Below are 25178 nucleotides of genomic sequence, written 5' to 3'. Positions count from 1 at the left end.
TACTCATCAACTTAGGCGTAAAAGGTTGAATTTTTGAAAGTTTGGACAAATCTAAACTTTATTTTATTTTGATTGAATTTAATTTTTTGTTATTATTGAAGTTACTAATATACAATTTATACTTGATGTAACAATTTAAAGGAGCACGTGCAATGTGAGTAATTAATTAATTTAATTACTTATTATTTTATTTTTATTTTTCTATTACCATGATGGGATTGATTTGTTTGCTTTGACTATTAATATTGTGACGTTGCTTCCAATATTTATGTTGTATTATTTTATTTTTTTTGTTCACCCTTTTGCATATTTAACTAGGAATATGTAATTGAAAATCACGCGTAATAAGATAATTTGGACAACCGGATTAGGTTCCCTTTTAATCTTGAGAACTTTAATAAGTGATCTCGATACTTAGAATTTTATGTGCACTAAATATTCAACCAACTTAATAATACTAGTTTGGAACAAATTGAATTTTTGTTCGTATGTCTTTCGAATCGCAAATAGTACTTTCACAATAAGAATCGAGTAGAAAGCCAATACGGGCGAAATTGACTTCCATGACTCAACTTCGTACCATCATCCCCGATCCCTCATTCGTGGTTCGTAATCATATGGAGTTAGTAATCTCATGGATTATGAACGGATGTAACCTTAATGGATCAAATAACCGTTGTTGTTTGTCCATTTCATGGTGCCCTTTAATGATCCATGAACGATTTACAGCTTCCTTAAAAACTTGTTGGCGGCTCCCTATTTTTTGTCCTTAATCACATAATGTCAAATCCCACTTCCTATGATTTCTTGTATATTTATAACATGTTTAAGTAGGCGTGCTTCAATTGACGCCTACAACTGAAATTAGTTTTATTGAACTAAAATTATTTTTACTGATTTACTAATCTAAAATTATTTTTACTGATTTAGTAAACTAAAATTATTTTTACTGATTCTCTATTATATTTCTTTTTGAAGTTACTGATGGTTTTTACTGAATTGAACTTATTTTTACCGAATTGAAATTATTTTTACTGAATTGAACTTGTTTTTACTAAACTAAAATTATATTTGCTGAACTAAACATATTTTTACTGAATTGATATTATTTTTATTGAATAGAACTTATTTTTACTGATATGAAATTATTTTCATTGAAGTGAAATTATTTTTGCTGAACTGAACTTATTTTTACTGAATTGATTTTATTTTTTACTAAATAGAACTTATTTTTACTGATATGAAATTATTTTTATTGAACTCAAATTAATTTTACAGAACTAAAATTATTTTTACTGAATATTATTTTTGTAAGGTGAAGTGAACAGTACATGGCTTAATTGTTGTTTAGTTTAACCTAATCAAAATGCTATTTGTAAAAACGTGTAATTCCTCAATTTAAACTTAATTTAGAAACATAATTTTAGCTATATCTAGTAAAGATAATAATCTAAATACTTCAACATTATATTTACTGAATAGAAATTATTTTACTGAACTGAAATTATTTTTGCTGAACTGCAATTATTTTTACTGATTCTCTATTATATTCCTTTTTTAAAGTTACTGTTTTTACTAAACCGAAATTATTTTTACTAAACTTAAATTATTTTTACTAAACTGAAGTTATTTTTACTGAAATAAAATTATTTTACTGAGTTGAAATTATTTTTGCTGAATATTATTTTTGTATAGTGAAGTGAATAGGGCCTAAACTTCACTTATTTTCACTAAACTAAGATTATGTTTCTTGAATATTATCTAAATAAGGTGAAGAAAAAAATGGCCTCAATCAATACTCCCTCCGTATTTTATTTATTGCTTAATTTCTCCGGACACGGAGTTTTAAGAGGAATAGTAAAGATTATAATTTTATGATGAAACTGGAGTTGATTGAAGATTAAAAAATCTGAAAAAGCGAAAATGAGTATAAGTGGGGGGGGGGAGAGAGAATGTGAAAAATATGAAAATATGATATTAGAGAATCACTAGTGGGGAGAAAAATAGTAAAATATTATTAAAAGTTTCAAAAAAAGAAATGGAGCAAGTAATAATATACGGCGGCAAAAGGAAAGTATAGCAAGTAATAAAATATGGTGGGAGCTAGTAAAATTCAATATTTTTAAAGAACAAATATAACATTTAGCTGTATAATTAAGTTTAATCATACAGTAAATTAGTTCATTCAACATATAAAATTCAAGCTTAATTCAATATTTTAAGTTCAATAAAAGTAATTTAATTTTAGTGAAAATAATATAGGTTGATTAGAAATAATTTAAGCTTACCAAAAATGATTTAAGTTCACCAAAAAGTAATGACCAACCCTAAAATACTGCTTATGTTTTGTTCATTGTATGTCATTATACCATTATCTCTAAGTATAATTAAGGAAAACTTTTACAAAAATCATAGAGTTAAAAAAGTGTGTGAATAGTGTAAAGTTTAAATGTTTTAATAATATAATTAAAATTAAAATAAGATAGGAATTTGATAAATGCAAAGTGTGATTAACAAATATTAGGCCCTTTTCACTCCACCATAAAAAATAATATTAAGTAAAAATAATTTTAGTTCAGTAAAAAAAAAGTTTAGCTCAATAAAAATAAGTAACTTTAAAGAAGAAATATAATAGAGAATCAGTAAAAATAATTTCAATTCGGCAAAAATAATTCAGCTTAATATAATTAATTTCAATTCAGTAAAAATAATTTAAGTTTAGTAAAAATAATTTTAGCTTAATAAAATTAACAGGAAATGAACAATGGAAAAAATATGTTTAGATTACCACCACTAACAAAAATATGATGAGAACAAAAAAAAAAGACAAAAAAGGTTTAAAAAAAAGGATAATTATTGAAGAAACCCGTTAATCGAGTGCATATCAACGCATAGCACCTATTGACAAACGAAGTGTATAGGAGGGCAGAAGCGTAATTTATCAGGCATTAGAAAACTTAAATATTCCACTTAACTGTACTAGTGGTACATTTAATACTCCGAAAATGTACCACTGAAATCACATTGGTACATTTAATCAAAGTGGTACGTACGTTTTGTACTTTAAATTGTACTACTAGAAAACAAGTGTCATGCTATACACTTTCTAAACACAATGCGCCAATACTTTTCCCGTTTAATCCACCATAATATCAACAAATTCGAGGGAGAGGACCAAAGTCACCAAACAGTCAAAGTTCACTATCCTCCATAATTCTAAATTCTTTTTTCTTTTTCTCTCTTTTTTCGCAGTGATTCTTCTTTCACTATGTAAAAAAAGGTTCAAATTATAAATCATTATAAATTCTAGACATTATCACATCACACTCCCTAAGTGTAGCCTCACTGCCTCACTCACTCATTCACTCCTCACTAGAGGATAACAAAAACAAAATAATGTACCTTCTTCAACTATAGTAGCCTTAATCCACCATTACATTTTCACATTGAACCCGATTACCCGGCCCGTTCATTTCTACTAGAAATATGGTTCAAAGAAGGTACATTGTTCAAATATTGGCTCTATGTTCAGTTTTTACACTTGGTTCGGGCCTTTACAACTTCACTATCCCGGGCCAGCACCCGGACCCGGAAGCCGTCGCCCGAGAAGTTCATAGGTAAGAGTATCATTTTTTCATTCTTCAACATTATTTTAGTACTTTACGTTGCATAACATCTTTTGTTATGAATAAATCGACTTATTATTGGCTACATTGTTGAATTCTAAGAAATATTCACCACATACATATGCAAACGTAGTTTTAGCGACATATAAGGGGCATTTTCTTATCATTTTTATAAAATCTTGTTTCCTAATCTTTTTTAATCAAGTTGTTGTGTGTTCATTCTACATACCTTTTCTAAATGCTGATTGTCATCCCATTTTTAAGATATTTTGGTTATTTCTTTGTTCATTTGTTTTTAAAAGATAGTCTTGGTTGTATGTTTAGTGTCTTTACAAAAGGATACCTTGATTAGTAGTGTTCTACTTTATTCCTTAGTTTACAAACAAGTATATGTTTTTCATTTTATATTTAAAACAAAAATGTACTCTGTAAATAATAATGTACTACTACCTCGGTTTTATGTTATTTACAACGATTTAACATTAAGTGTCAATAAAAAATGTCTAATCATTACAAATAATATGAAACGAAAGTGTATATATATATAAAACCAATGTAATATCAAAACTATAATCCTCAACTTCCATCCATAAAAATATAACTTTGGTTTGTACAAATTTAAAAGTAGTGTCTACTGTCTAGTGTGTAATGTAAATTGAAAAGTTACTGAAATTGTGAGGATAGATAGAGAGATAAAGTTTCTTTAAAAAAAGATAATTGAAACTTTTTAGAATATACATTTGGGTATAGATTTGATACAAAGATATTAAAAAAAATGCCCAGCCTTACAAAGAAAAGTAGTGCCAATTTATAAAGAGATTAGTAATCTAATAATGTACAAATCTAAAGTTTATATGAGACATTAAATTTCATACATGTTTATTATTGGCTCACCAAAATCTAAAAGTAATTTTACTCAGTAGAACATTGGTACAAAAACATTAAGACTCTTTTCACTTCACCCTAAAAAAAAAAAAATGTTTAGTAAAAATAATTTTAGTTTAATAAAAATAAGTTAAGTTAAGTTCAGTAATGATAATTTTAGTTCAATTAAAATAAGTAACTTTTAAAAAGAATCACTAAAAATAATTTCAAATAATTTCAATTCAGTAAAATAATTTTAGTTCATCAGAAATAATTTCAGTTCAGTAAAAATAATTTAAGTTCAGGAAATATTAATTCAGTTTAGCAAAAATAAGGTGAAATCAACCAGACGTAAATGTAGAAAAATAAGAAAATTCAAGGAAAAAAAACAAAAAAAAAAAAAAAAAAAAAAAAAAAAACTTCATATCAACCAAAATAAGTTGAGTACATGACAAAAAAAAAGTTAATACCAACAAGGCTTAATATTACTCGTATACTTAAGTTAAACAAAAATAAGTGGAGGAAAACATAATGTTAATCAATTTGCAAACAAATTCTAGATATATAATTTTCTGCTTTTTATTTGAGCTACTTAGTATTTATTTAATATTTCGTATGTAGTATGTTACTTTAACTTTTAGCTTTGGGTTATGTTTAGGATAATAGAATAGTGTTAATTAATATCTTTATTGGATTATGGATTTATGAATCAAACATTTTATTTTATTATATAAAAATGATGAGAAAAAAGAGAGAAAAAAAAACGTATAAGTAGTGTATACTGTATAGTGTGTTTGAGGTTGGAATGTGAGCTTAGCTACCCTACATGGGGCAATGGGCAACTCCATGTTTCTTTGAGCAGTGTAATATCATGAAATGTCTAAGCTAATTTCATCAGCAGAGTCGAGGACTAGCTATAGCCTTAGTATTCTACATTTTCACTGTCTTTTATGCGACAACATTCCCACCCTGTTCTTTCTTCTTCTATCCAGGTGTACGAGTACGGAGTAGTTTATTACCCTTTCCTGCACTTTTAAGGAATCTTTCCCACTATCACGGGCTAGATTGAATTGTGAGAGGTAGTTTAATAGGGCTGAGCTTTCTTCTCACCTAGAAGAAGAAAGAAAAAAAAAAATTAAGATCAGCGTGTTACGTGTGTGTTGTGGCCGCTTGTAAAAGAGCAAAATAACTCTTATAAACTGGCTAAAAAATCCTTATAATACTGATTGATTAACCCCTATAACACTGAATGAATAACCGCTATAGCACTGATAAAGTAACTTTTGTAACACTGATCCGGCCACATAAGAATTTGTGATTCATTTAAGGTATTGAATATCATCTTTTAAAACTTGTGTTAATTAAAACTGCTAGTCTCTTTAATAAACTATAGAATATTGCACATTTCTAAAGGAGAAAACATGGATTTTTGTCTTTAATGATTTATTTATTTATTTTTATTTATTTCTTATGTTACTAATGAGAAAAGCCACGTTCCTTGAAATAAAAGTTACTAATGGGGAATAATTATGCTAAGTGATTATATCTTAATACATACATTTCTATATAATAATCGAGGGTGGGACAGGATGTTTGCCTAATACGTATATTAAAGTCAAAACATGGGAAGAAAAACTGGATGCACTTGGAATCTGTAAATGCCTCTTTTTCTTTTGATTTTGGCTTTTCTTTAGCTTCGTATTTCACTTTGTGCAAACTTATTTTAATAGTTTAACTACAACTTGTTACGTAGTTTATAACAACATTAGTACTCTTGGAGAACCAAAAGAGTCGGGAAGAGAAGCTAATTTTGGCCCACGTTCCAATAATTGTTAAGGCCAACTTATAAATTTATAATCTCTAAGTCCCAATATAGTGCCCCTTATAGGGACACATAGATGAAATTATAGTGTGAACATGCATGGATTGTTATTGGGATAAAAATCATAAAATGCATATGTGATGGGATAAAGTTAAAGGTGACCATTCAGATAACTTGGTCAGGTTTGGTTAAATTAAGTTGGAGCGGATTTAGTTCAAATTTGAGTCATGTTAAATTATTTTGTCCATACAAAACGAAATTTGAATTAGGTTATTTTTAGGTCGGTTCAATTTTGACATCTCTAAATAAAGTGTATGAGATCCTAGCTTAGCAAAGTAAAAGTTACCTGAAAGCTGGTCAGAAGTTAAGCTAAAACTAAATGTAATAACAAAAATTTTGTACACCTAGTGTACTCATCAAAGACTTTTGCCTAAATGAGTCATTACATTTATTCAAGCAAAATGGACATTAGTAATATGAACATAGAAAGTTGCCAACGATATTATGGCTGTATATGTACACATTTGCAATAAGAATATATATTAAGTTGAATATTAATGACAATTTCTCAGTTTATCAGTATTAACATTGTTTAATTAGTTAAACTGTCTCACGAAAATAAACATTTCTGTTATCCTATACAGGCTGGTGAATGTTTCAGTAACTAGAAGACATTTACTTGAAGATGCTTCAAACTGCGCCACCGGCAATCCAATCGATGATTGCTGGCGATGTGACCCGAATTGGGGAAACGACCGTCAAAGGTTGGCCGATTGTGGCATCGGGTTTGGGCAATATGCGTTAGGTGGCAAAGGTGGTGAGTATTACATAGTCACTGACCCTTCTGACGATGACGTTGTTAATCCAAAGCCTGGTACACTACGTTATGCTGTTATACGAACTGAACCTCTTTGGATCATCTTCGCTTCTAATATGGTTATCCACCTTTCTCAGGTTTGTAATTCTTGTATGCTCTCCTAATATTAAATTTTTTTAATTGCATTCATGCATATATAGCATATGTAATAAGAGTAATCCAATTTATGATTTCATTAGAATTTCATATAATAGTTTGTATCAATCATTTTAATCCAACATTCTCACCATTTCTCAATTTTGATTAGAGTTTTACTTAGAAAATCTTTTTTTCTTTTTTAAAAAAAACAATTACTTAGAAAATCTTATATAATCAAAATGTGACAATTGCCTAATATAATACGGAGTACATGACAAAATATTTTGGCTATGTTAGGCAACAATATTTGAAATGAGCTGAAACTGATAAATTAATTAAAATTAATAAGTTGGCTGGACCTGATAAGATGTCGAAATTAACGAGGTAAAGCTTTAAGCCAAATTGAGGCTTTATTCTAATAAAGCAAGACATACATGCTTAGCAAAATTCTTTACCAATTTCAACTATCTAAATTTCATTGTAAGCATAATTTTAGTTCCAAGATTTAATTTCTGCTAGTTATTATATTCTGTTGTAGGAGCTAATCTTCAATAGTTACAAGACAGTAGATGGGAGAGGGGTGGATGTACACATAACAGGAGGAGGATGCATAACCTTGCAATATATTAGCAATGTAATTATCACCAACATCCACGTCCACCACTGCCACCAATCCGGTAACACCATGGTCCGAGACAGCCCAACCCATTATGGTTATCGAAGTTTGTCCGATGGAGATGGGATCTCTATATTTGGATCTAAGGATCTTTGGATCGACCACTGCTCGCTGTCTCATTGTAAGGATGGGCTCATCGACATTGTAATGGGCTCAACCGCTATCACGGTGTCCAACAACCATTTCTCTCACCATAATGAGGTTATGCTTCTAGGGCATAGTGACACGTACGAGCCTGATACAGGAATGCAGGTACGTAATATTTTATAACACCAAGAAAAAAAAAAGACATTATCATGTGAGATCAATGTGACTACTAATTACGAGATTTATAAATGTTACACAGGTTACAATCGCGTTCAACCATTTTGGACCGAAATTAGTACAGAGGATGCCAAGGTGTAGAAAAGGGTATATACATGTTGTGAATAATGATTTTACACAATGGGAGATGTACGCAATTGGTGGTAGTGGAAATCCAACCATTAATAGCCAAGGAAATCGTTTTATTGCTCCTTTTGATCGTTATGCCAAAGAGGTAATATTTGCTCTAAGCTAAGCCTCTAACTAATGTCTTCATTTTCTTGCTAATTTCTGATTTGATTTGATATTACACTGTATTAGATTCCATGTTATTTAACTTGTGAAATCGGAGGTGACAACCAGAGTCCTAGACCACGTATCTTATTTGATTTATCATATTTCTCCGTTGTTTGTGGCTTGAATTATATACAGGTACCAAAGTAAAAGGTTCTCTAGCCAAATACTGTAATAATTATTCATTAGTCCAAGTAAAAGTGTAATCTAAACTATGTGTATGACAAGTCTGAAGGCGAGGTGAATTTGTTTAATTCAAAGCAAAAACCGTGGGAAAAAACTCAAAAAGCACTTAATGTCTTTTGGTACAAATTCCACTAATTACTCGCTCCATTTTCTTGAGTCCTACTTAATTACTGTTTATATGTAAATTAAGAAAAGTGTAAATAGAGACTTTATATAAACACTTTTGTATTAATAGGAGAGAAATAGAGAATAAAATATTTTTAAATAAAACTAACTACACCCCACAAAGTTATTAAAAGTTTATTATAAAAAGAATAGTGTAAAAGTGATTAAAATTTTAAAAAACGGATAAATAAAAAGTAAATACCGCAGGTTTTAAGAAAAATGGAGGAGGTATTAAATTTTAATTTATGAAGTTCGCCAATAGGCAGAATGATAACTAACTTTGATATGGGCCCCATGATATGATTAAAAGCAGTGGCGGACTTGGGCTTAGACCTGGTGGGTCAAGTGACTCACCAGGCCCAAAAAAAAATTTAAGTTATTTTAAAAAAAAAAAAAAAAATTAAAATCAGTTTTCCCCAAAAAAACCAAACACGAATTCAGTTCAAGACTTCAAGCCCTAGCCTTCTTCAGTTCTTCTCTTCTCTTCGCCATTGCCAATTCGCCTCTTCCCTTCAATCCTTCATCAATCATCTGCAACTCCAGTTCTTCACTTCTTCATCAAAGAGTAAGTTTGTAATTTTTATTGTTAATTTCTAATCTTCAATTTAATTCATTCTAATTAGTTAATTTTATTAAACTACAATCGCAATCTTCAATTTAATTCAGCCAATTCGCTATTTCGCTGTGCGGGCTGTGCTGCTGGCTGCTCCGCTGCTCGCCGACGCCTAGTCGCCTCAATCAGCGCCTGCCGCCTCCGGCTCTGTCTCTGAAACAATTTAATTAACTTACCCCCCTCTGCTAAAATGCGCCCTTGATCCCAATTTTCTTTTCTTTGAAAGTTGAGATCTTTCAATTGAAGAAGAAGGAGAAGAACAAGAACAAGAAGAACCCCAGTAAAGCAATGGTTGCAGAGCCTTGGTTACTGAGAATGGGGAATCAGGTAAGTAGCAATCTGAAAAACTCCCTTCTTTTACACCCAACAAGCACAAGTAATAGTAGTAGTAGAAAGAAGAAAAGTAGCAGTAGTAGTAGTTGCTCTAATATTGGTATCTTGTCATTTGAGGTTGCTAATGTTATGTCAAAATTGGTCCATCTTCATAACTCAGTCTCTGATGAAGAGATCTCGAAACTGAAGCATGAATTGATTAAATCAGAGGGTGTTAAGAAATTGGTTTCTTGTGATGATTCTTACCTTTCAGAGCTTGCTTATTCTGAGAGGGTAGATGATTTGAATAGGGTTGCTGAGGTTGTCTCTAGGTTGGGGAAAAGATGTACTGAGCCAGCCATGCTTGGTTTTGAGCATGTTTATGGGGATATTATTAGTGGTAGGATTAATGTCAAAGATTTGGGGTTTTTGGTTAAGGATATGGATAGTATGATTAGGAAGATGGAGAGGTATGTGGGTGCTAATGCTAATTTGTATGGTGAATTGGAGGTTTTGAATGAATTGGAGCTTGCTACCAACAAGTTCCATTTGAATCATAATCTTGATAGTTGTAAGGCTTTTGACCAGAAATTGTCTTGGCAAAGGCAGGATGTTAAGCTGTATTTTGTACTGTTTGAATAATTAGATGTATTTTTTAGTACTATTATTTGGTTGTTCGGTAATTTTTTTTTTTTACATACTTGATTATCGATTGTAACCCACCAGTCGGAAATTCCTGGGTCCGCCACTGATTAAAAGTCATCTGTTTTTGACTTTGTATGAAATGGAAGGTCCCGTATCTGATAGTAGGACCTAAATTATCATTGGATACCATTTTTTCCAATAACACTGAACTCTGTTGTCCTGCCTCCTACGTATGAGTAAAGTGGAGTGTGAACATGCATTAGCATTTCCACTGATCCAAAATTATCAATTACTCGGCTAGCTAGTGAGCTATTTGCATGCATGTTTAACTTTTTAATTAAATGTTTTATTTACATGCTGATCATAATATAAATCTTCCTTTCTTTATTGATGATTACAATATAAGTGGAACATGTTAGTTTTGTTTAGCCTGTGTCATGACAAGACCAGTAATAAGGTGAAACTATTATAAAGTGTATAAAGTAATGTTAGCAGTTATTTTGAAATTTTTTGTAATCTAAAATGTTGCATATTATTGTATAAATATGAATATATAATACGTTATTGATAATGTATTTTTTTAGATACTCAGTTGATACATTGAGTTTTGCCTTGTAACTAATTAGATTAACCTTAATGTAAAATTGTAAAAAGTAGAGTAGCCTTATACAATAGTGCGGAGTAAGAATGTTAGTTTTAACTAGGACGGAGTAGAGCCTTCTAAGCCATTTTTCCAAAATCAATTAAAAAACGGTTATTTTACCAAATACCCCTGAGTAATTTGATAATTCACAATAAACCCATGAAACTTTCCAAATACACCATATGCCCCTGAGTTTAACAACAATGTCATCAAATACCCTTAATGACTAACGGCGGCTAACTCCATTAGTCATTAAAGCTAATTATGCCACGTAGAGCCTTCTGATTGGTTTTCCTTTCAAATTATTAATTTTTAAAATGATTATTTGTTTTATTATTCAAAAATATAAAAAAATATAAAAAAAAAATAATAAATTAAAAAAATCCCAACCACCGTACTACCACCTTGCCCCCACCACCATCACCCCCTGCCGGCGCATTCTGCCCCTGAACCCCGTGCCGGTGGCGCCACCCCGAACCCTCGGTTTTCGTTGCTGCCTCTCTCCTCCCCTTCCCCTTAACCGTCATTCCTCTTTACCCAATAACCACCTCCCCCCTCCGAAAAACCATTTATCACAACTCGTCGGCGCTCACACTCCCTCCCCTGCGCCGGCGAACTTAATTCGCCCCTCCCCCAACAATCCCCTCCCCCTTTCTCCTTGAACCAGTACGCTGAAGTCTTAAAATCAAAATCGAAATCTAAAAACCAAAATCTAGGGTTTCGATTTTGGTACTTAGGATTTCGGGCTGGTGATTTTTGGCTGATGTGGGCGGCGGCGACGTGAGAGAAAGGGGTCTAGGCCGTCGGCGAGGGGTTTTGGGGTGGTGGGTTCAGCTAAGGTGGAAGGGCTATTGGGGGAGAGGATGTTAAGGGTTGATGGCGGTTCAAGGGAGGGGGCAGGCACTGACACGGTGGGGTAAGGACCGGCGCCGGCGCGGTAAGGAGGAGGGTTTGGGCGCCGGTGACGGGAGGCTCAACCAGGTGGCGGTTGTGGGGCCCAGGCCGGAGGTGGCTGGGCTAAGGGGTGGTGGTTTTGTTTTTTTAATTTTTAAAAGTTTTATTTAATTAATTTAAGTAAATAAGTAATTAAACGATTTAAAAGAAAACCAATTAGAAATTGCCTCGTGGCACAATTAAGCCTTAATGAGTAACGGAGTTGACATCCGTTAGTCATTTGGGCATTTCGTGACATTGTTATTAAATTCGGGAGTATATGATGTATTTGAAAAGTTTTATGGGTATATTGTGAATTATCGAATTACCGATTAAAAAATCAAAAGCTATCTTAATTCCTCAAAAAAAAAAAAAAAGGCAATAACTGCCTTAATTCAATAATCACATCAATTAAACATTTAAAAAATAATATATCTTCATTATAGTGATATATTAAAGTCAATTGTCCATCATAGCAATACAAGAAACACACTTTGTAGCAAATTATATATCATTCTGCACAATACAATATCATGTGCGTTTACACCAGTACATTCTAATATGATAGTATATTGAACACGAGTACATTAAGTGGGGATAAATTGGGAATTAATGGATGCAGGTAACAAAGAGAGTAGGAACAGACGAGAAAGATTGGAAGGGGTGGAATTGGAGATCAGAAGGAGACGAAATGGTGAACGGCGCATATTTTGTGGCGTCAGGAGCGGCTGTTGAAGTCCAATATGAGAAAGCTTACAGTGTGGAGCCCAAATCTTCTGCCTTCATTGACCAACTTGTCATGCATGCTGGCGTTCTTGGCGACAGGTTTTTCATCTTTCCCTTTCTTTTTCTTTTTTTATTAATCATCTATTCATCTTCACATTATTATTATTTTCGTAATTAAAATTGACTTTTACTAATTAAACTTAATTTTATATGGTAATTGTGTGTGATACTTACTAGGAGGCTATGATAATCAAATACATAGAGTGATATAATACGGACTACTGAATAATAGATGAGTTAAACTTTAAGGAATTTATACTGGATCGAAAATATGTTTAAAAACTGAAAATTGAATTGTAGCCAACATAAATGAGATAGATATGTTATATCGTTATAACTTTATAATTTATTGACTTACAATTTTGCTAAAGATACCATATGTTTTAGAATGTATTTTCCTTATATTGTTTTGAAGTTCTTTACGTTTGTATGTTGTGTCGTTTTGTGTTATCTCATATCATGTACTACGTAATGAATATGTTGCGTTTAAACAATGCAGTAGACACAGCTTAGGCAAGTGGAGTGCTGGACCAGGTGACAAAACAGGATTAGACTCAGATGATTATGATTACAGCGATGATTATGATGGAGCCACACCAACAAATTCATCCCCAACTTACACTCTTCTATTTCTTTTGTTGATGTTATCATTTTGTTATTTGTATGTCATCCCTAACGTCAATTTTCTATGACAAACATCTTGAAATCGAATTAATTCTTGTCTGTTACTTCTAACTTTGACATTAATGAGTAAAACTCTTTATGTCTCACTAGGGCTCTTTGGCATTACAAGCTTTCTTTTATAACTTTGCCTTTTATCAACTACAAGTGTTTATATTTATTGTGCCTTAGAATGTCACCATACCTTGGAATTAATCAATTTCCCCTTTATCCCAATACAAATACTACCTCTGTTAACTATTATGTGCAACAAATGAGTCGCACCCGGACTCTTAGGTAAAAGTTTTAAGGAGGGTTAATCAAAAAATTTGAGATGCAATTAAGTAAAAAGAGGAGGGAAAGGGTAGGGATCCACGTGGGGTTTTAAAATGTGGATTGCTAAACATCGCCTACAAATTACCAACTAAAGCCCACAAATTTCCATTGAATTGACAATATTGTCCTTAACCCAAAAAAAAGAAACTCTCTCTCATCACCCAAAAAAAAAATCAGTGCCACTTTCATTCTACGTTTTTAAAAAAAAAAAAAATTCAAAGTCTGGCAATGTCGAGGCGGCAAGGCAAGGAATTAGCGGCGGCGGCGGAGGAGGGAAGGAGGTTTCACGGTGGAAAGGTAGGTTTTTTTCCGTTTAAAAAAAAAAAAAAAAACCGACTAGGGCGGGGCGCCTGGGGAGGACGCCACGACGGTGCGCCAGAATCAGACGCCGGAACCACGGCCATGGCGTCTGGATCTGGCGCCGCCACCCATGGTGTGGCGTCCCAGCCATGCGCACCTTTTTTTTTTTTTGAAAATCAGAATATTTTTTTTGAAAATCAGAATTTTTTTTTTGTTTTTTGTTTTTTGTTTTTTTAAGTAATTTTTTTTGGTTTTTTGTTTTTTTATGGTGTTTTTTTTAAATCGGTTTTTTTTTTATTTTGTTTTCTTTTTTGAAAATCATAATTTTATTGTATTTTTGTTTTTTGTTTTTTTCAGTAATTTCTTTTTTAAATTAAAATTTTGTTTGTGATTTATGTTTTTTTCAATTTTGTTGTATTTTTTTTACGTTTATACTTCCTTTACATTTCTTTGTATGTTTGTTTTGTACAATTTTTTTTATATTTGTTATTGCAATTTGTTAGTATGTTTTTCTGTTTAGTTGATATATTTTCGTTTAGGTTATTTTTTTTTCTTCTATGTTTATATAAATTTTGTATGTGTTGGTTTTTTTTTTCTTTGTATGTGTATATTTTATTCTGTAATTTATTTTTTGTGTTCTGTTAATTTCTTTTTCAAGTTAGTTTGCTAGTATTTTTTTAGTTCATTTGATTTGGTTTTTGGTAGTTATTTTTCTTATAATTTTTTTAATGTGTATACATTTTTTAATTTTTTGAAGGTGTCGCATTTTCGCCATGGTACGGGGAATAATCTAGACCTTATTAGGTCTGGAAACTACTCAATGGAGAGCTCGGGGCCCAGACATCTTAAATCCCGTGGTATTTCGGCCTCGGCTCGTAGAGAACGGGTTCACCATCGGGATGAGGATGAAGATGATGATGACGATGATGATGATGAGGAGGAGGAGGACGCATATGAGGATGTGGACGATGGGAGTGGACCATATGATGATTACGGTCCATTCAGTCAGAGGCTAGATGACATGTACGAGACGCATAGGGTAGATGTGCGTAAGGGTAGGGATGGTAGGTTTGTGAGTAGATCTGGCATATCATCTGCGTCCACCGTGTCTGGGGCAAGCAGAAAACAGTCGAGGGCCGTTAATGATTCTTGGATGGTTAAGGGTGCGGTGCCTTGGGGGCCTGTAGACGGGAGTGAGATTCCAAGCTTTCTAAGACACACAGCTACCCGTATCTGGGAGGACCAGGAGAGGGGTTTGGTGACGGGCATTTTGAAATGCCAAACCCGGGAAAAGACTTGTAGCGTTTTGAGCAGATGGGCTGAGGCTTGGCCGGTGGAGAGCGAGATGTTCGACCGACTGCAGGGCACTGGGGTGAATCACCTTCCTGCCACCATGCACGATAAGATTGATTGGACGCTGATCACGGCTTTCGTTGAGCGATGGCAGCTGGATACGAACTCTTTCCACCTTCCATTCGGTGAGATGACGATCATGTTGCATGACATCGAGGCCATTCTTGGGATTCGCGCAGAAGGTAAACGCCTTTCTGTTGTGACTAATGCGGATCAGGCAGATTTGCTGGCGGAGCTGTTGGCGGTGGACAGGGTTGCGCTGTACACCGGGGCGCTTGGTGTTTGGGACCACGGCGGTGTGAAGATCGCGTCCGTCTTGCAGCGTTGTTTGCACCCCGGTGCACGTAGGACGCACGATGCACAGCTGGCTGCTTATGTTTTTCTTCTCCTCGGGTGTACCTTGTTTTCGGATAAGAGCGGAAACAAGCTCAGGCCACGCGACATAGTTGATGCGTGTGAGCCGGACAGTGTTGGTCAGTTTTCTTGGGGGTCGGCTACGTTGGCGTATCTGTAGTCGGGCTGATGCGGCAGGTATCACTGGATGACTGACTTTATTGCTGACCTGGATATACGAGTATTTTCCTGCATTTCGACCACACCGTGACCCGATTCCTATTGGTGATGGGATGCCCCGTGCCTGTGCGTGGAGTCCGCGTTTGGAGAAGAAGTCTGTTGACCGCCTCCGATCGATACGGTTATCGCTTGACAGGATGTCCCCCTTAGAGGTAAAGTGTATAAATTATTTCAAAATTTGTACAGTAATGCATTTATTATATGAATCTTACTAATTTGAAACCTTTTTTGCAGGTGAACTGGATGCCTTTCGGCCAGAACCCTAGTAATAGGGTACCCAGGACCCTCTACACGGGACTCATACAGTATCGTGAGATCGTGGAGGCGTACATGCCCCAGCGCTGTCTTCGCCAGCTTGGGTTCGTCCAAGTTGTCCCTCCTCCACCGGCATGGCCGAGTAAGGCGGTCCGATTTGCGTCGTCGAAGGAGTACGTCGTCCAATGGCCGGATAGCATGATTGCCACGTGGGAGCAGTTCCCGATGGTTGCCCGCTTATGGACTGCGGAGTTGCAGAGGCCGCCTACTGGGGTGCCTCCCATGTGTGACCAGCACTACATGGAATGGTACAAATGGTATTCGCACCCGAGGTTGACTAGAGACCTCGACCATGGCGACGACGCCGGTGATCATGATATGCCACCGCCAACTGCCGTAGATGCGGTATGTCTAACAAAAAATTATTGTTGCGTTTTTTTTAAAGTTTTATATATCGTTATTCAATTTCATGTTTTATTTTTTCTTCTGTGTAGTGGATGGAAAAGATAATGCAAGGCGTACAAAAACTCTCCCTGGAGAAGGACAACATGAGTGCAGCAGGGAGAGCTGCTGTTGATGAGTTGGAACAAATCCTTGCGCATTGGGAGTCGGCGGCAAAGAGGGATTACTGATGTTATTGGCATTTTGTTTGTTGAACATTTTTTACATTATCAAATTAGTTTGTGAAATAGGACATTATCTTTGTAGTTTGCAGAATTTAAAGAACGCGTTTTAGTTTTTAACATTTAAAATTATCGTTTTAGTTTCTAACATTTGCAATTATCGTTTTAGTTTTTAACATTTAAAATTAACGTTTAAGTCATGATAATTTGAAATTATTGTTTTAGTTTCTAACATTTGAAATTATCGTTTTAGTTTCTAACATTTGAAATTATCGTTTTAGTTTTTAACATATGAAATTATCGTTTTAGTTTTAACATTTGAAATTATCGTTTTAGTTTTTAACATTTGAAATTATCGTTGATGTTTATAACATTGGAAATTATCGTTTTAGTTTTTAACATTTGAAATTATCGTTGATGTTTATAACATTTGAAATTATCGTTTTAGTTTCTAACATTTGAAATTATCGTTTTAGTTTCTAACATTTGAAATTATCGTTTTAGGTTCTAACATTTGAATTAATCGTTTTATTTTTTAACATTTGAAAGTATGCATGTAAGATATAAATGTAATCAACAGTACAATACGAGCATAATAAGCAACGCAAAAATAAGGTTACATAGAAATAGTGTACAAAAGAAAAACTAAAAAGCTGCTAGGGTGTTCCATTGATGGATCCGGTCATGATACAGCGCATCCCAACCCTCTACGCTTGCTGTGCGAATGTCGTACCACCTAGGTATGATCGGTGGGACAGGAAAATCGGATGACAGGTCCAGCCGGATGAAATGTTTGTATGACGACTCAAGAAATGCAATAGTTAACTCTCTGACCGGTGTAGTGACGGTCTCACGCGATGACCAAGGGAGAATCGTTGTACAAGGATAATAAGCTCGACTATGCAATCCCAGCCCGAAATGCATTACTGCGCACTTGTAAATGTTTGCAACGGTAAAGAGATCTAGTGGCTTGTCGAAATAGTGATTTAGACCGCAAGGTCCTCCTCCCCACTGGATACGCCGCAGAGCACTATCCAAGCCGTCCTGGTACACATGACGATAAACATCTCGGTTAGAGGCAATTTCACTGTACATCAACTGACGCACTAAACCGTAGTTGTCTTCGCCCATCTGAAACACATAAGTCATGACCCGGAATCCGCAGTTACCATCTCCAACTACATCATTCCAGCCGTCCAAGTATGACATGATGATGTTAGGTATTCTATCCTTGTATGGAAACTGGTCAATATCAAATCTTCCTGTTGAACATAGCATTAAACACAGTGAACAAGTCAGTAAACTCAAAACCATTATAAAATGTAAATTAAAGTAAGCTATTGTACCAGTGCCGGGCATATTCACAGATGAAGAAGACTGGCTACGACTGGATGACGATGTACGACCACGACCACGAATGTACTCAAACGCACTCCTGTTCCGCCGTTGACGACCTCTAGGTCGCTCGACCCCTTCAGGTTCCTCGTGATCTAAGCAGGACGTGTTGAACATGTCATGCAGTACGTGAGTAGCATCACGAATAATGGAAGAATGACTGGAGGATACTCGGTCGTACATTGAACGAAACTGCTCCAACTCCTCATGTTCGCGGTCGACCGTCTGCGTATCTGCATGCTCACCAATAACGAGCATCCGCCAGAATGGATGAACCTCATCAACGTGTAACGACGTCCTATCTTGGGTAATTACGCGGTGAATGGTGCATACGCAAGGTAATCCATGAGTAATTGATATAGCACATCCACACCGAACATCAACTTCATCCGCCAACTCCCTCATCCTGTTATGCTCGGCCAAAATCAACCCCAAGCAGTAGTGTGACACATGCCCATGTAGAATCTTAAATATGAAATGGCTATACATCGTACCATGTCGCCGCCTAGAGTCCTCCAGAGAGTTCCTGATGCCGTTCTTCTAAGTTTCAATTGCCTTGTTTATTCTCTCGAACAGTGTATCCAAAGCAGCGATGGAAGAATCAGTCCAGTCCTTCTAGCTCTATAAGCACTCTCAACTCTGCATGTAGTAGTGTTTCCAAAATGAAGTACTTGGTTTGTCCAATATTTGACAAACTTTTCCCTGTGAGGTACCCACTGCGGCATCACATAGTTTATCAGTGCCGGACACCATTGGTACAAATCCCTGAAGTTAGCCAAGGCTCGATCGTACTCTGCCTCCGTGGTAGCTTGCAGGATCTTCCGCCACTTACCATTTACCAATCTCTCTGCACTTTCCAAATTCTTGTTGAAGAGGTTGTAAGATTTCACTTTCACACAGTTGTTGATGTGCCATGTGCATAATAAGTGCTTCTATTTTGGAAACAGCTTTGCTATGGGGGCAAAGAGACCTCCCTCACAATCACTGACGATGGCTGATGGCTGAACATTAGGGTCGATGTAGTTTCTCAACTTCTCCAAGACCCAATGATAACTCGCAGCCGTCTCATCCTTGATGACTGCATGGCCAATCAGAAAGTTCTGGTTCGTTGGAGTCATCCCAATCATCTCAACCAGTGGGAACCTGTACTTGTTTGTCTTGTACATTGAATCGATCAAAATCACAGATGGCCAAGACTTGATCATATCAGCACAATCAGGATGCACAAGGAATAGATGAGTCACCTCTGTTGTATCTTCATCAGAATCATACCAGAACAGGTAACCACGTGCTTGTGCCTGGTGTAGAAGCTGCTGTATAGGGTTCCTTCCCTCTGACCGTTCAAACCTCAATTGTTGTCTGACGTTGTAGATGTGTCTTCGGTTTGGCTGGTCTTCAGGAAATTTCTCTAGCATATATGCTAATATTTTAGCAGGCTTCACTTGAGCATCACTCATTTCTTTGACAACCAGTTTTGCAGCAGGACTTAAGCCGCTCAACTGTCGATGACCCACTTCATATACTATCATCTCATGGTTGTGATACCCCCATTTGGAGTAACCCTTCACTTCCCAACCTTCACGACTCTCTAGTTGCCGAACCTTTACTCTGAACTCACACCCACAACCTTTCCGCTTTGTATCAAACCGAGTGGCTGTACTGAAATATCTTTCTTCTCTTTTGCGATAACGGTCGCATCTCAAAATGCGATCCATTCTACCATCCCGTTGAGATTTATGACTTATTACTACCAAGCAAAACCAGAAGTAATTGCAACCTGTTTAGCCCAATCAATCGCTTGTTGAGCATCTTCGAAGGGACCATCATGTACAAATATCCCACTGTAATCATTTCCGTCTCCACCATAATCCTGCATAAATTAGATATTATATTTAAATACATATAATTACGTAAAGCGTAAATTAACACAAAATTAAAAACATAATTATGTATAACACTATTCATACACATACAAAATTGAAACATAATCATTTATAAAAGTATTCATACACATACAAAATTAAAACATAATTATGTGTTAAAGTATTCATACACAAACAAAATTAAAACATAATCAATTTTTTTGTAAATTATTAACACAAATCTAATTTCCACATACAAAATTATAAAATAAATTTATTAGCAAATATGTAAAACATCATTTCAAGTTATACATTTTTTTTTACAATTTGAATTTCTCAAATTAATTAAAAAAAAACAAAAAAATTAAAAATCTAATTTCCACATACAAAATTATAAAATAAATTTATTAACAAATATTTAAAACATAATTACAAATAAAACATTTTCTTTTTTTTTTTAAGAATTTCAATTAATCAAATTTATAAACAAAAAAAAAAACAAAAAAGTTTAAAAAAATAAAATAAAAGGCAGTGGCGCCTAGCTGGACCACCACCACCATGGCAGTGGCGCCTGGCCAGGACGCCGCCACGGTGGGAGTGGCGCCTGGCCAGGACGCCAGAATCGTGGGAGTGGCGCCTAGCCTGGAAGCCACCACCACGGTTCTGGCGTCCTGGCCAGGCGCCACCTCCACGGTGGCGGCGTCCTAGCTAAGGCGCCACCGCCATGGCACCAGCGTCCTGGCCATGCGCCCCGACCATGACGGTGGTGGTCCATGCTCACGCCTCCGACGATGTTTTACCTCGTTTTGCTGCGACGACGACGGCTCTTTGGCGTCCCTCGGCTCTCCGGTCTCCCGCGCGGACCTAGTAAGGCTCCACATTTTTCGATGTCAGAATTTTTCGTTTTTTGGTAAGATTTCACAAATGGGCAAAAAGTGTCAAACCAAGTGTCTTTTTCAATTCGATTTTTCGATGTCAAAATTTTTCGTTTTTGGTAAGATTTCACAAATGGCCAAAACTGTCAAACCAAGTGTCTTTTTTTATTTGATTTTTCGATGTCATAATTTTTCGTTTTGGGTAAGAATTCACAAATGGGCAAAAGTGTCAAACCAAGTATATTTTGCGGGCTTTATGTAGTAATTTGTGGGCGATGTTTAACAAATCCCTTTAAAATCTGCCAAAAGCAGAATTTTTAGTGACTTTTCACACCCAAATTTTCATGAAAATTCAAATGTTTGGTGTTTTCACCCAAATTATTTTCCGTCCATTCAAATTCCATCCACTTTTTACAAATTTTAATAGTTTCACACCGTATATAAGGATGGACAAAGCATTCATTGTTTCAAAAGACCACCATGAGAACACTTAGCAATATTACATACCAAAATTAGCTTTAATCACAGAAAGTTTTTTAACCAAAAGAGAGGCCTATTTCTACAAGCAATTAATTCAACTTAAGCCTAAACTATCTCCCTAATTAACAGTCAGTGGTTGGTCATTAGCACCATCAGATTCAGCTTCACCACTTTAAAAAACTAGTAGCCAAAAAATTTCATCACCTTCCTTGAAATTTGCAAAAAAAGGGACCCATACACAAAGAAAATGGATTATTTCTTTGATGAAGGTTTTTTTTGGCATAGAGCAGCTCTTAATGGAAGAGATAATAATGATGCCAAATACTGATGATGGAATCATGGAATCGGATTCTGATGATGACAACATGGAACAAAACCAGGAAGTAGATAATGCAACAGGCAATGAAGATCAACAACAAGATGCTGACAATGAAGGCAGGGGTAAAAACCAACTGAATATGATACAAAAAAAAAGAACTTGTGGATGAAATTCTATTCAACTTGCATGATGGTTCAATGCCTTGGGGTTTTCTGTCAAAGTTAGCAAGACAATATGGCCTACACAGATCAACTACAGCTAGATTATTTCAAGACATTAAGAAGCAAATGGCAGAGGGGAATGTCATAGATGTCAGGAGCAAGAAACTTGGGAAAACTGGTCCAAAAGCAAAAGAATACTCTGATGAATGGTTATAATTAGTACCCCTTTATTTAAGGATCATAGAGAGAAGCTATGCTGCAGCTCTTAAAATCTCTCATGTGTTACTTCACAAGCTGAAAAAAAGGGCAGGTTAAAAATACACACAAGCAACAACCATCCAGCATTAACATCAAACCATAAGATTGCTAGATTGAAGTGGGCTTTAGCTCATATCAACCCATCTCCACATGAGGGAAACCCTAGATTCCATAATATGCAGCAAGTTATCCACATTGATGAGAAGTGGTTCTATCTGAATCTTGAAACTAGAAGGTCTTACCTTCTACCCAAGGAAGAGGACCATACCAAATGCAGCAATCCAAAAGGTTCACGGTGAAAGCCATGTTTATGGGAATGGTGGGCAAACCATTGTTTGATTAGAATGACAACCTTCTGCATAGTGAAAAGTATGGCATATTCCCATTTGTTTTCAAACAGCAGGCTAAGAAGAAAAGCAAAAACAGAGATGCAGGCTCTTGGGAAACAAAAGTAGTTCAAAGTGTCAACAAAGATGCTATCTGAACAATGCTTATGGAATACATTATCCCTTCAATACAATCACAGTGGCCTCCTGGTGTGCCTCAGAATGTATTCATTCAATTGAATAATGCAAGGCCACATCAAATTCCAAGATATCAGGAATTCGTTGATGCTTTCAAGGCTAATGGGTTCAACATCCAGATGATATTTTAGCCACCACAATCCCCTGATCTAAATGTGCTAGACCAAGTTCTGTTCAGAGTCATACAGTCATTGCAGTATCAATCTTTTCCAAAGACATACCTTAGATGAGCTCATCTAAAAGGTGCAAGAAGATTATGATAATTTTGATCCTATTATCAACAAATACACATGGATCACATTGCAGATATGTATGGTGGAGATACTGAAGAAGCAAGGAGGGAACAACTACAAGATACCTCACATGGGTAAGACAAAGTTAGAAAGATTGGGGCTACTACCAGAACAGATACAAGGGGACAAGGAACTTGTCAATTAAGTAGTGAACTATTTGAACACAATGTTCATCCTAGAAACAGAAGGTCGGGCAGAGGAGGCTCAAATGAAGGTGGGTGTAGATTAGGGTGACATCGTACTAGCCATGAAATAAGGCACGCATAGACTGCCACAAATAACCAACTCAAAAGAAACACACTTTTGGTAAATATTGTCCTTACAAAGTTCTACATGTTTAAGTGTTAGTTATTTGTCTTTTGTGTACACAGCATAGAAACATTGAAGGCAGTCATGTAGTAGGCCATATTTTATTTGGAACTCACTATGTAATCTTTTGAATGTAAGGGTTATAATTGACTTGTGACTATCAGTAAGGGTTATGTTTTTATGTCAAATTGATCACATAAGTGTTACCTCAACCACGACTTTGAGCCAAATATGTGGGAGCAAAACAACTTAATCATCATGTTACATATGGATCCCTTTATCATTTGGATTTTTTTTTTAACTAGCATTATCTTACATAGCAAATGGTTGGGATTCAAAACCATAAGCTAACACAGCATTGACAACACACACACATGAATCAATCAACAAAGGGACTCCACTCACAAATGTTTAAATCACCATGGTCAATCAGTACATAGTGTAGGTCAAGCACAACACAGGGACTCTGGTCTAGACAAAACATAGCTTCATCATAGTATTGCTAGTAGCCATTGCATAGTAAAAAACAAGCATGCCAAACCGATAACAACATCAAGTAGCACAACCATGACAAACCAATAACATCATCAACAACTTGCATCAAAAGGACAGGGACTCCATGCTCATAATATGGGTAAGTAACATGTTATTAAGGTATGAATTATTTAACGTCGCCAACAACAAAACAACAAAGCAACAAAATCCAAGTAAAGAAACCAAAAACAACAGATATGGAATAAAAATTAGGGTTTGAGAATAGTTACACTACGAAATAAGATGGTAGAGGGGTAGAACTCAGGATATATATAGTTCGCCTGTAAGTAAACAAGTAACCCATCATCAAAGTTGCTTACTTCAACAGAAGGGCCAGCACGCACACGCTTCCCTCCCCCTCTGAAAGACCATCCACTGGAGGAGCAGCAACAGGTTCACCGGCACCAACCATAGTTGGTATAGCAGGCAGTGGATTAGCAACAACCGGAACAGGTGGCTCCGGGTTAGCAGATTCAAGGAACTCGGCTTTTTTGGCCAGATATGTGGCTAAAACCTTAGGAATAACAACCAAAGCACCCACCGAAGTCAGATCTACCATCACAGGCTCCTCCTTAACCAGATCTAACTCAACAGGCTCCTCCTTCACCACAGCTCCCCTTTCAGGCTTCACTTTCTCCTCATCACTTGAAATATACTCCACTAGATTCGCACCACGTATCCTCCTCATAGTTGTCAAGGAAGCACGGCGAACTGGTTTGAGAACCCCAGTTCACTACTAAAATCTGGGTAAATAACGACAGTTGTTTTTACGACAGCTAGCAAAACTGTCGTAATATTTTAATTTTACGACGGTTTTTATAACTGTCGTAATATTACGACGGTTTTTTAAACCATTGTTGAGTTACGACAGTTTTTATCCAATAAAACTATCGTAATAGACACTAAAACTAATTATAAAAAAAAAAATTACATATTTCTGACAGTTTATGACTTTCGCAGAGTTGATTTTTTTTAATTAATGGTATTTAAATACCCAATTCATCAAGCCCTCACCAAATCCTAAATCATTTTCCGCCGTTTCATCTCCTCTGTTTCTCTCTCCTCTCCTTTCCTCTCTAATCAGTTTCTCTCTCCTCTCCTTCTTTCTCTATTTCTCTCTCCACTTCTCCACCTTCTCTTAGTTTCTTTCACCTCTCATCTCTATGTTACTCTCTCCTCTTTGTTTCTCATGCATTAAGAAACGAATTCATGGTCGAATTTCTTTGGGTTAATTAAACATCATGT

The 25178-nt window shown here is 35.5% G+C and overlaps 1 protein-coding gene across 1 annotated transcript; it reads left to right on the top strand.

Annotated features, from left to right (window-relative positions):
• Positions 1-2687: 2687 nt before the first annotated feature.
• LOC110738448 (probable pectate lyase 12) lies at positions 2688-14000 on the top strand. The gene is made up of 6 exons (XM_021918857.1): positions 2688-3617; positions 6957-7266; positions 7806-8195; positions 8290-8481; positions 12660-12862; positions 13323-14000. The coding sequence occupies exons 1-6, from the start codon at positions 3487-3489 to the stop codon at positions 13513-13515; spliced, it is 1419 nt and encodes a 472-aa protein (XP_021774549.1). The 5' UTR covers positions 2688-3486; the 3' UTR covers positions 13516-14000.
• The last annotated feature ends 11178 nt before the right edge of the window (positions 14001-25178 follow it).

Source organism: Chenopodium quinoa, unplaced genomic scaffold (assembly GCF_001683475.1).
Source record: "Chenopodium quinoa cultivar QQ74 unplaced genomic scaffold, ASM168347v1, whole genome shotgun sequence".
In the NCBI taxonomy this organism is placed as follows: Eukaryota; Viridiplantae; Streptophyta; class Magnoliopsida; order Caryophyllales; family Amaranthaceae; genus Chenopodium; species Chenopodium quinoa.
The sequence above is the reverse complement of the archived record's forward strand: the minus strand, read 5'-3'. Positions and strand labels throughout refer to the sequence as shown.